The 12,309-nt window shown below is 42.3% G+C and overlaps 1 protein-coding gene across 2 annotated transcripts in view; it reads left to right on the forward strand.

The window, feature by feature from the left end:
• Nucleotides 1-12,309, forward strand: part of zzz3 (zinc finger, ZZ-type containing 3) — a 38,703-nt gene that overhangs the window by 1,413 nt on the left and 24,981 nt on the right. For both annotated transcript variants that reach the window (XM_036596404.1, XM_036596406.1), the window contains one exon: nucleotides 10,124-11,619. In XM_036596404.1, the coding sequence (XP_036452297.1) occupies nucleotides 10,190-11,619 (1,430 nt within the window). In that variant the 5' untranslated portion in view covers nucleotides 10,124-10,189. The remainder of the gene's footprint in view (nucleotides 1-10,123; nucleotides 11,620-12,309) is intronic.

Below are 12,309 nucleotides of genomic sequence, written 5' to 3' on the forward strand. Positions count from 1 at the left end.
TTATGAGGGAGAGAGCTGGTAACGTTAAAGTCGGCAACTAACGATATTTTGAAGAAAACCGTTAACATAATGTCACTTTTTGGAGGTTTTTTAAAGCAAAAAGGGCCTCAAATGTACATCACCCCTCCATAAACATCCACTCAGCACTGCTTTTAGGAGCAGAAACGTTTACTTTTCTTTTTTAAAAGGTGCTTTTTGACTGTTTAGGTGCAGCAAGACGGCTGTAGGTTTGCATTACTACGTTCAGTTAAAGTGAAATCGACCGTTGGAAGTAATTCTGGTTTTGAGATTTAAAAAATAAGTGCACGCACGCGCTCGCTCTCCTCTGTAGTACTTTCAGTTGGAAGCGTGTGCGCACGTGCGACGATGATCCACTGACCGTTATAGATTCAATCGTGATCAATTTAAAGGGGATTTCCACCGATTTCCCAAAATTTCTGTCTAGTTCAGTCGTTGAGCTGTAAAGTGTCATTCAGGGCGGTTTGATGTGAATTGGTTTATTTGTAGAGACACTCGGACTCAGATGTCTTTACAGTGGTGGTGATAGGAACCAGGGGTCACCATGTGTACAACACAAATATAGACAATTTATTTACCATCCAGAACCACCAGTGAACCTACAGGTGTCTTCTTAGCTTTATGTTGATGATGGTAAAATAGTCGTAAATATGGAAAAGTACATTTTTGGGGGGCTATTTTGCCTCCCAACGCCCTTCATGTACCCCTCCACCATCAAAGCCTTTTAAAAATATACATAATATGTGCAGTATAACGTTATAACTTTTCTGTGAAAGGTATTAAACTGTACAGACGTCTGGTTCCTATCACCATCGCTGTAAACAGTTCCGACTCGGTAAGTTTCTCTAGAACGGAGCGTTTCACGCCAAACCACTCTGAACGACTTTGTTTACAACTTAGCTGTTTAATTTTGCACAAATATTAAAAAGTCGGTGGAATTCCCCTTTAAAATTAAGACATTTTGGTTGTGTCTATTTTATTTTTAGCCTGTTTTGCGGTGGATGCTTAGGCTGAAAGAAGGAAGGACAAGAAGTAGAATGAATTTGTAGGGATTTTAAGGTGTGTAGCTGTCCGTAGTTGACTTGATTTATTGAATATTTTTTAATGCGTTATAAAAAAAGTGGTTTGGAGTTCTGCTCATGCGTAATAATTATCCTGTAGGACGGATAGTAACCACTTCCATTTATTAAGTTATGTACATTTTAGCATAAATGTAATGGATTTGTACTTTCCGGAGACTTTTCACATGATGGTACTCAAATTAAACTTTACTTTCCTCAAGAAATTTAATCTACTTTTTGCTCATATTAATTATAGTCACTCAATATTACACACCACTTTTGAGGTTTGTCATTTAAATCAGTGTTTCTGGACACTGGTCCTGGAGGCCCACTGCCCTGCACTTTTCAGTGTTTTCCCTGCGTCCCAACACACCTGATCCAACCAATCAGTTTGTTAGCAGCTCATTATTGAGTTAAAGTGGGAAAACCACAAAATGCACAGGGCCTCCAGGGCCAGGGTTGAGAAACACTGGTTTATGTGATGACCAAGGCGAGGGGAGAGTGGGGCACAAACTAATGATGGGTGAAAGGTAACACGGCTATTTCATGTAGTTAAATAAGTTAGCATTGATTCTTGTATTCTTATAGCAGCATCTTCTATGACAGCACATACATATTTCTCAAGATTTGCCCTAAAAATGTATTTTTTCATACCACAAATATAAGTGTTTACTGAGTTTTGTGTAAGTCACAGAATTCACATCTGTATTGTTTTAATCTCCCTCTTGGTGGCTGTAATAAAACAACATTTTGAAGCATGTCAACAACTCGCAGTGAGAGCTAGCCAGTCTGAAGCTGAGACTCCACATGTGGCGAAGCTTCAACAAATAAACAATGAGAGAAGTCCATATCTCCTCATACAAATTCAAAACAGGCCATTTTTGCGCTGGTTTGCACAGCTCTAGTTTTCACTAATCGTATGTACTTAAATGCATGTACAGGGCGATTCACTTGAAAGAGGCCCTGGATATTCTGTTGTAACTCCTGTTAGGATGCAGAAATCTGAACCAAAAAAAATACACTACATATCTTGACGTATGTGTAATCGATTGCTTTACATATGATGCTGGAAGTGATCTCAGTTTCTGCCAGACACATAAAGGGGTACGGGGGTACCCACCCGGAAGTTGCAAATGCTCCGATGCAGGGGCATCCTGGCTTGCTCGAAGCTCCATATACTGAGGAGCACGTTGCACGTTGTTTCGTTCAGATTGCTTCGTCCTAGTGAGAGTTATTACAGAATATTCGGGGCCTCTTTCGAGTGAATCTCCCTGTATTTTTATGTATTAAGGTTGAAGAGCTTATCTGGTTCAAATCAACCTGAACTCTGTTGAATTAGTTGTTTGGCATTGACGTTTTAGCGGCTATGACCGCTAGACCCGTCAAGAGGGGTTAGTTTTGACGTTTGTACTGACTACACTTTCAACTACATTGTTCTTAAATGGCATTTGTTGAAAACAAAGTTCAGGACTTTATTTGCAGCAGAGATGTGCAGGTTGCTTGTTTAAATTAGTCTTTCTCCAATACTTTTAAAATGATCAGTAACCAAATGTGTGGTCCATATTTTTGGTAACTCACAACATGGGGATGAAGGAAAAATGTGGACCGTCTGAAGGCCGTGAGGTCCGCGTTGGAAAGCAGTGTGTTAGTTTGTGCTCTGCTCTTCTCCACATAGAGAAAATAGGCTGTGTTCTTGGTAGCACGGTTCTGTGGAGGCATCACGTAATGTGGAACGGAACGTTCCACCCCGGCTGATTGATCACGTCATCAGAAAAGGAGTCGGAACATGAAATTTGAAGAACTGTTGATGTGAGTGATAGCAGGATTTCAAGGAAAATGTTGGTATGAATAACAAAACATTAAATTGGCTGAAAGTACTGTACTAAAGGCTAAAACTGTTCAGCTCACTGAGAGCAGGTGCATTCCATACCCTGCATTCAATTTACACCCTCTTAAACAGTAAACAAACAACATACTGTATATATTTGTAAAGCATGTATAATAGATTATTTCATCAAACTGCATTTCCTCATTTACGTGCACAAAGGTGAACACCAACACCATGAAAGATGCTCCTACATCGCTGTCGAAAGTTGTCGTAATGTAGGCTGCGTTCCTCAATTCATCCTATTGAAAAGATCTTTCTGATTGGAACAGCTTCCGATGATACAATGGTCTAGAAATGCAGCCCACCTAGACCACCTAGAGTGCCCAACACAAAGTTCAGTTCCTACGTTAATGACGACGGCGTTTTTGGGCCACTGATAATAAAAATGAAAATAGTAGACTTTGAGAATGAAGTCGTAATATTTCGAAGGCTTATTTTTAAGGATAAAGTGGTCTAACTAGGGGGGCTGCCATAACGCATTGGTGTCCCGGTTGCTGTACTGGCGTGCCGGACCTCCACACACTCATTGACTCCTTGTGGATCATTTTGATCTTCATTCTCACCGTCTGTGAAACTCCATGCCCTCTTTGAATGGGGGGAGATGTAGCCCCGATAGCCGTGTAGACGACCCTGCCTGCGATTCTCCGTCAACAACACAGACAGACAGTTTCCTCCGAGTCCGTCTGGCTCTTTATTCTACATGAAGTTTCCTGCTCAGCCGTTTCAGCCGGTTCTTATCCTAATAACAGGCTGGTGCTGATGTGCAGGAGAGACAGGGAGGCTGAGTGTTTCTTTATGGGTGAATCGATATGAAAGTAGAACTCCACCAACTCACCGCCCCTCATTTAACACGAGGAGGTGCTGCTTCCCTTGGCAAAGCCTTTGGGCACAATATTGCAACCTTTCCTGGTATTAATGCCACTTTAATGTCGTACTTCTACCATTTTATTACAAAATATTATGATTTTATTTTATTTATTCTCGAAATATCATACGTACAACTTTTTTCTCAAGGTATAGTCTAGTACACCCTTCTAGGAGATAGTTTTGCGCACTAAAAATATGGTTATTACATAAAATAAAACAAGATTTTGATTATAGTTATGGTGCACAGTAAAGATAAATCAACGCAACAGATTCATGCCAGCCAGTTGTGACGATTAAGGTTAGATGAAAGCTGTAAATGGACCCACTTATAAGAAATGAATTTTGAGGCAGGTTCTGTTTTGGTGCATGCATCATTAAGTGTTTGGTCTATTTCGAGCGCCGCCAGTATGTAATGGAGTAGTGTTTATAACACAGCTGTTATAGCCAATTACAACACCTGATGGATCTGTGATGAGGGATGGTTGGCGGGGCTGGAGGTGAAATTTTTTTTTTTTTATTATTATTATTTTTTCCATTTAAATGCATGTATTTTGATCTGTGGTACTTCATTGCTTTTAATCCCTGTATTACACCCTGAATATGTGTCAAAAATAAAATCACTGCTAATGGGCCGCTCATGCGTGAACCCCTAATCCCTTTGTGGGTTTGATTGGTTGAGCGAAACCCATAGGCGTGTGCGCTCAGTGAAAACCCTCTTTACTGAAAGGGGGAAAATAGAGCATGGTGTTTAACTTTACATGCGCAGTAATGGAAAATTAGCTTCATCAAACCGGTTTGAGAAGCTTAGGCTCGTCACCCCTGATCCAGCTCGCTTCTGTCTTTCTTATGCATGGTCAAATCGTATTAGCGTCTCAGCAGGAGGCTTCAGCGGGGTGTGAAAAAAGATACGTGTACAATTCTGTCCAGGTGCCTCCTTTTTTTTTCAAGGCCGTGAAGCAAGATAAATATGTCCGCGGTAGGGATGTGCACAAATCTTCACGGCTGAATGAGCGGTGGCTGGTATGAATGAACAGGCGGATATTTGATGTGTTCTGACAAGCGCAAAGGGCACCATGGATCACTCCGATATTTGGCAAAAAGGGTTTAATCAGTGCGAAATATTAAATCATCTAGGCTGACAGTGGCATTTACACTTGGTGTTGGCTTCCGCACATCACTCTTTTGCTTAACCTGTATCGTGCCGGTTCTGCTTTGTATACGTTTGTCTCGTGTTTGGCACTAAAAACGGGGGTTTAGGAATTGATTTGGCCCGTCTGCAGTCATTCTAGTTGAGTCAGAAATTTGATTACAGTATTTTTCAGATCAGACTGATGTCCGAAGACGGAAATTCTGTTTACGGGACTTTTTGCATGTGCTGTTGTAATGTGATAATGCTTTAAAAACAAGGCAGATATTTGCTTAAAAATGTCTGCACTGGATGGATGGTTGTTAGATTTGACTCCTGTTTCAAACTGATATTTGATGTATCTGATGTACTCTGGAAGAAAGGAAGGTTTAGGTGCTGCTGGGCTGCTTTGGTTAAATATCTTCTTTTTATTTACTGTGTTTGTAACCCTGTTCTGTCTGTAATGAATGTTCTGTTTGTCCTCAGTGCTAATTCAGGTGGATCCTGTCCCATTTTCTGCATTTCATAAATGTGTAGGCATCAGCTTCGGATAAATGCCGTGCATCGGCCCACAGTTCCCATATCGGCGCATCCCTGCTCCAGTAAACTTGGAATAAGGAATGAAAGACCATAATACAAAATTGTTATTACTGCAGTCGTTTATTTTGAGCTGTTTGCTCACTGTTGTGGTACACTGCCGCGAATGTTAATCTCTGTTATTTCGATTTTGTTGGTGCTGTTAAAGACTGGCGTTCCGTAAGTTTAGTGTGCTGTTTAGTTTGCATTGTTATTCATTAACAATGCATGTTATTCATTGAAGCCCTGTCTGAGCTGCATACCTATGTGTAGGACTAAAATCTGCAGATTCAGCAAAATGTGCTCATAATTTCATTGTTTAGATGCAAAAGTCTTTCAGAGGGATTTTACATGAACTGCTTTCTTGAAGAGAAACTTACAGACTTTTACGAATTTTCTGTACAATAGTGTTCAAGTTAGGTAGGGGTTGCGATGTGAGTACAGCCGTTTTATTTCCTCTCCAAAACCCCCAGTGAACCCACACGTTACTGCTGAGTAATAATATGTAATTTTGATAATAATAAAATAATAATAAATCTGAAAAAAATAGTTTTTCCCATACATTCTGCATGTACCTCTCCGCCCTGCATGTATTTCCCTCGGCTCAAAGGGTGGAGTGTCAGTTCTCACCCGCAAGTTGAGGCTGCTAGTATTCATCGGAGGCCCTCTGGGAAGTCATTATGTTAGCTTGCTGGTTAATAGGTTTAAAAAAAACATGGTGGTGAATGCGAAAGTGTTTCATATTGTTTCACCCCGGTGCTGCCAGTCATCTCCGTTACATAGCACAACCTAAACTAACATAAAGCATCGGATATTCCAGTTAGTTCATGAGCTTTGGTTGCATGTTAGTTCTGTTTAGTTGCTGTGTTTCGTCTTACGTTGCATCCGTTAGAAATATTTGAACTCAAAGCCTCTGTCTGATATGTTTGTAAAGGCTGTAAGAGTGTTTTCTCCTGTATGATCCTCCGAACACTTTGTCTGAGAGGGATGTGCATCCATGCATTTGTTAGGATTGTGTATTTTACATCAGTTTGCTTACTTAGTCTACAAAAATGGAGATATGGGTAAAAAGACTTATCGTGTCTGTTAATAATAAGCGACCATCTGACAATTTAGCCATAAAAAATAATGACAGGCAGAAAACATTATACTCATGGACAACTTTGTGGAAAATTAATCAATAATCCGATCATAATCAGATTTCTGCAGTCATCCGATTGTTCAAATGGTCGTGTAAACACCATACTCCGATCTAGAAATCCGATAAAGAGAGCGGGATTTTAGCTCAGTAGTTAGATTTTTCAGTGCATGTGAACTCTTACTCAGATTTCTTTCGGATTTCTCAGTCTGTGCATGCGCGAGAACAGACGGTGGATGTTGCGAGATGCAGCAAAACACTGTTGGAGCGGCGCTGAAACCAAACAGGAAATAAAGGATTTAAATATTCATCTTCTAGATGATGTTTGTTCATATTTTCAGGTAAAGTGACTCGATGTTTTAAAAAAAGCTGCGTCATGAAGTTTACATTACGTTTACATCACGTCTTCTGTGAGTTTATTGGCTGGTTGTAAAGCAGAAATCTGATTACTGTCTGACTCATGTAGACCCGGTGTTTCCCATTATTATTACCCAAGTGCATGTAAACTTGTTGATCGGATTGCTGACAAAATCCGATTTTTTGCAGTTATTGGATTATTAGTTATTATGAAGTGCATGTAAACGCACTCACTGTTAAGTCTTACTTGTATTGATAGTGTGACGTGCTACAGACCTTGGATGGTTGTAGCAAAATGAAGAGTTAAGGTTGGCTGATAAAGTGAAATTTGCTAAGTCACACAGGACGTGATCAGATTCTGTTGTGCCTTACTAATTACTGATGTACTGCAGATGGCGTCTTATCACATTTCAGATATTACCTATCGTATCCCGTCTGTGATGGAGTGTTTTTGGAATTGGTCAGCCAGACTCCACTAAGAGGGTGCCTAGTGTTGGTCTGTCACTGCTTTATATTTAAGCCTAACTTGTTAAAGAGATTTGTTTACATTTTTTCTGTTGAATCCTTTTCTCCGATAGACTGTTTGGCTTTTCTCTCATAAAGAGCACCTGTAAAGCTCAGATAACAGATAAAGTACATTTATGAGGCCTCATATCAGTTCATGATGTGCTTTTGTGCTTCCAAGACAGATAAGGCAGTAAATGAGAGGGGCGGTTAAAAATTCGTTGTGATCTTCTTCTGCTTGCTGACAAGGAGATTTTCAGACTGGTTCTGTGTTTTAAATGACATATTTTATGCATGGACTCTGCTTGGACGAAGCTTTCGCTGATTATATTAATGCACTGACGCACTCAGTTAGAGGTCAGTAGGTTTAAGCCTGCTTTTACTGTGCTTGATCAACAGCTGAGAGCAGAGAGGATCCTGAAGTGCAAGCACATGATTGTGGCGACGTACGAACACTACGTACTACTAATTATTACTGAAAAATCAGAGGGAGTTAAACAATAATGGAACATGTGGGTTCCAAGTGAGTCAGTGGGTAGTACAGATCTCGTGTAAGTGTGATGGATCTTTTATTGATTTATTTTTATTGTTTGGTTTGCTTCCATGTGGCACTTGAGATGTGTTTGTGTGTGAAATGGAGCGATTTAGCATGCAAAACAAATTTCCACCAGAACAGATTACTGTAATTAAGGCTGGGCGATAAAACGATAATGATAATTATTGCGATACAACTTTTCTTGATAGAAATATAAGAAATGTTTGATATAATAGAGCATTCTCACGCTTGCACATTCTAGCGACAGCCCTGGTGGCATTTTCTACTGCAAGGAAAGCGAGTGATGATGAGAAAAGCGGTGTAACTGTACTGGCTTAGAGTGAACTCACTTCTTTCCGTACATCCTAACAAGCTTTAGCAGCGATAAATCAGGTCCGCTCCACTGATACAGCGCCAAACAGTCATATTTTAGTGTTCGTGCATAGCCAAGCAACAAAAGTGCAAGAAAGAGTGATTTAAATGAAAGTAAACTGAGGACGCTGTGTGGCACTGGAGAGTGGAGAATGCTATCTTCCCAGGCTGGCTGTTTTTAGCAGCTGGCTAACTTGAAGCAGCGCTCCGTCACTCGCACAACACGGCGAATTGATGTCACTGTAGATCAGACAACAAAAAAGCACCAATTTCAGTTTGTCTAGTGTTAGAGATTCACACTGCAGTTCGTGCTTTTACACAGTGAGCATCCGATATATTGTGGTTCTTCCATCCCTCAAACTACTGTAGAGAAATCCAGACGTCGCTAGCTGGTGTTTGAATACTGTGATACGCTCTGACATGGATGTGGTGGGAGTGATGGCAGTAAGGCGGTGTGATCCATCACTGACGTACCGAGCCAGCTAATGTTTGCTGTTCGTATGAAGCTGACGTTGTTCAGAAACGAAACAGTTTAGCTCTCGTCACCAGACGCTAAAAATAATGTTTTCTTTCTTAAATTATAAATATTACCAAAACTGCAGCCGTGCTTTTCCAGCTGGTAAAAGCAGCTAACCAGACACTTTCTCCCACTCTCCCATGACAGATTTGTGAAATGTTCCACTGTTTGGTGAGTGTTTGTCATGTTCTGGCCATAAAGGGTAGTTTAAAACAGCAGTTAACCCCCCAGGAGCAAAAATCAGACTTCAAACTTGAAAGAAATAATGATTTGACATTTATTGCGATGTGTCTCGATGTCTATATGAAATTTTTTATAGTGATAACATTTTTGGCCATATCGCCCAGCTCTGTGTGTTCAGTCACAATGTGTGTAAAATCTCTCATAAAATTTTGTGACTTTTTGATTTGTATGTTTGCTGTTCAAAGGCAAGATATCCTTAAACTGCTTTGCAATATGCTTCTTAAATAATAGCTGATGTTTAGTCTGATTTTACCGTCAGTTGAAAATAAATGTAACTCTTAGTAATTGCTGGTCGAAATCAGCCTGAATGTGTTATTCTACACGTTTTGAAGTTTTCGTAGCATGTTAAGTGTCGTGTTATGTATGGTGGGAACTGAAAGATTAAAGAAAATGCCAATTCTGATAGTGATTTTCAGAGCTGGAGCCATTACAGAGCAGTAAAAGGGGGATATTTGTTGGCTTCAGTTGAGGCTTAGAAGTTATGGATCATTGGGTCGGAATATTACACTGTGTTGCTTCAGTTGTTAATGTATTGTCTGCATTAATGCAGTGACCTGCCTTTAATTCTTCTTTATGACTGTGTGGCAAGTGCAGATGTGTGATGACTCAGTGCTTGCATGAGCAAATTGCTATGACATAAAAACAGTTGTTCTTTGGATGCAATTAATTACATCAGCCAGAACATCGTAGAAGATCATAGAAATAACAGCCTGTGATTTTTAGCCCGTCTCTTTAAAGTCTCTGGGTTTTATCTCTTGCAGTGAGGAGTTCACTGGCAGTAGCTCATCATCTTGACATTGGCCAAGTTGTCTCTTTCGTTGACGGCTGCTATCAATAACCAGTGTCATCATATACTGAGCCCTGTCCTCTCTCTCTCTCTTTTGCTCTCTCTCTCTTTTTCTCCCTCCCTCCCTCTCCCAGGTGCCCACATTCTGCTGCAGAGGAGAGCACCACGATGAGGAGGAATCAGTAGGCACCCTCCATAGTATGGCCGCGTCCCGTTCTTCGCGCGTCACGAGATCATCAGTGGGGTTAAATGGATTGGACGAGAACTTTTGTGGCCGAACCCTCAGGAACCGCAGCATCGCCCAGCCGGAGGAGACCTCGCCGCCTCCCAGAGCTCGATCGCCCAAGAAGAAGCAGGACTGCCAGCAACACCAGCAGGCCGGGGCTAACTCGGGGAAGGTAGCCGACGGAAAGCCGGAGGGTGAACCCTCGACCGGCCACAGGAAACGGGGCCTGTCCGTCTCGGAGAAAGACGAGCCGGAGAGGTCGGACGTCTCGGAGCGAGTCCGGGCCGGAGGAGGCCAGGAAACCTCCCCTGCCCTGAAGAGGGCTAAGCGCTGCTCTCGCTCAGGGGAATCCCAGGGAACCGAGGAGGAACCTTCTCTTAAATCAGAAATCCCTGAACCTGCTGCAGCCAAGGAGAACGATGAGGACTCCAGATTGGACACATCTTCAGCTTCTCCTTCTCACGGCCTTGAAAAAGACCCAGAGGAGAAAAAGGACAAGTCAGAGCCTGCGGAGGAGAGTGTCCCTCCCTCGCAGACCGACGAGTCCCACAAGGCGACCAATGGCCTGGCGGAGCTCCATAAGGAGGACTTAGAACCTGCGGCCTTGCCCGCAGATCCTTGTGCCTCCCCTACTACACAAACACTCACAAACAGTCCCTCGCTGCCCAACGGCAGCCAGGCGGCCCCCTCGACCCCTGACCCCATTGTGCCTTGTAAATCCCCGCTTCTTGAGCAGGTTGACGAGTCTAATGGCCCTCAGCTTGATGGGGAAACAAACTTCTCAGCTGAGGAAGCGGCTGATGCCGTATTGTCTCTGGAGCCGGAGGTTGAGGTTGAGGTGGATGTGGATGTGGTGGGGGATTCCAGTCAGGCCCAGGACGAGCGCATGGTCGAGGAAAACACAAATGGCGGCCAATCGGTGGAACTGCAAGACCCTTCAGATGATTGCTCAAATATCTCAGGAGAAACGGCAGGCTTGGCCTCCTCCAGGCTACCGCCAGAACCCCCCTCCTTCACGGAGCCTCAAGAACACAGATACACCTTGAGGACTTCACCTCGTGTTGGAGGGACCAGATCCAGTTCCCCAAAGCCCACCTCCCCACACACAGACAATGGCTTACTCAAGGAGGAGGAGGAGGAGGAGGAGGCCACAACGGTTCCTCAGGACTCGGATGAGGCCTGCCACATAGACCCTTCAGCCGATGAGCCAAGTCTCGCAACTGAGGCCGAAGAGGAAATCTCTGAGCAGGTAGAGGCCAAGGCCAGCGGAGATGGTGCTGTGTTGGATAGTAGTGTGTCCAGATCCACCAAAGAACCGTCAGTCGGTCCGGCTGAAGAGGAGGAGGAGGATCCTGACGTCTACTATTTCGAGTCCGATCACTTGGCGCTCAAACACAACAAAGAGTATGTGGAGTCTCCTGTTGTCTAGTCCAACTTTTTCCTGCTTTATACCCCGTACTGCAGTTTGTCCTGAGTGTATGTTAATAATGTTACTCTCTTTATTTGTTTTTTTATTTGTATTAATTTATTTATTCTTTCATTTTTTTTTGACATAATATTCTTGCAGGGGCAGACATGATCTCAAACTTGTAACAATGCTTTCTGCAGACATGCCACACATTTATATGCTTAATTGAAGTTTTAGGAGGATTTTTCAGCCATGCTAACTTGGGTCACATCCATGGGCTAGCGACATGCTTGTTGTTCATCGGAAAGTGTTGTCGAGCGCACCGTTGTTCCCCTGATTTGAGTTCTGTCTTCACAAGGCCCTGGAATGGTTTAGAAATTTCACACTAAGTTTTTTACTATCCTATGTCTACATTCCCACCTGCATTTAGTCGAAAATTTCTCCTGGTTGTCCTCAGATGTTCTCGTTACGAGATTATGGCTGGCCCTGCGAGACTGATAACCTGTCAACACCACCTTTTACACATTCTTGTAAGACTTTTAATTATATTTTGCTAAGATGCAGGATTTTTTTTTGTCACTGATATTTGATGATATCCTCTCATCCTAGAGACACTCTATCATCCTTAGGGATTCAGATATCACTCTTTCATTTCCTATGCTGATATTGAAACCTTATTTTTAAGG

Source organism: Colossoma macropomum, unplaced genomic scaffold (genome assembly GCF_904425465.1).
Source record: "Colossoma macropomum unplaced genomic scaffold, Colossoma_macropomum, whole genome shotgun sequence".
Lineage (NCBI taxonomy): Eukaryota > Metazoa > Chordata > Actinopteri > Characiformes > Serrasalmidae > Colossoma > Colossoma macropomum.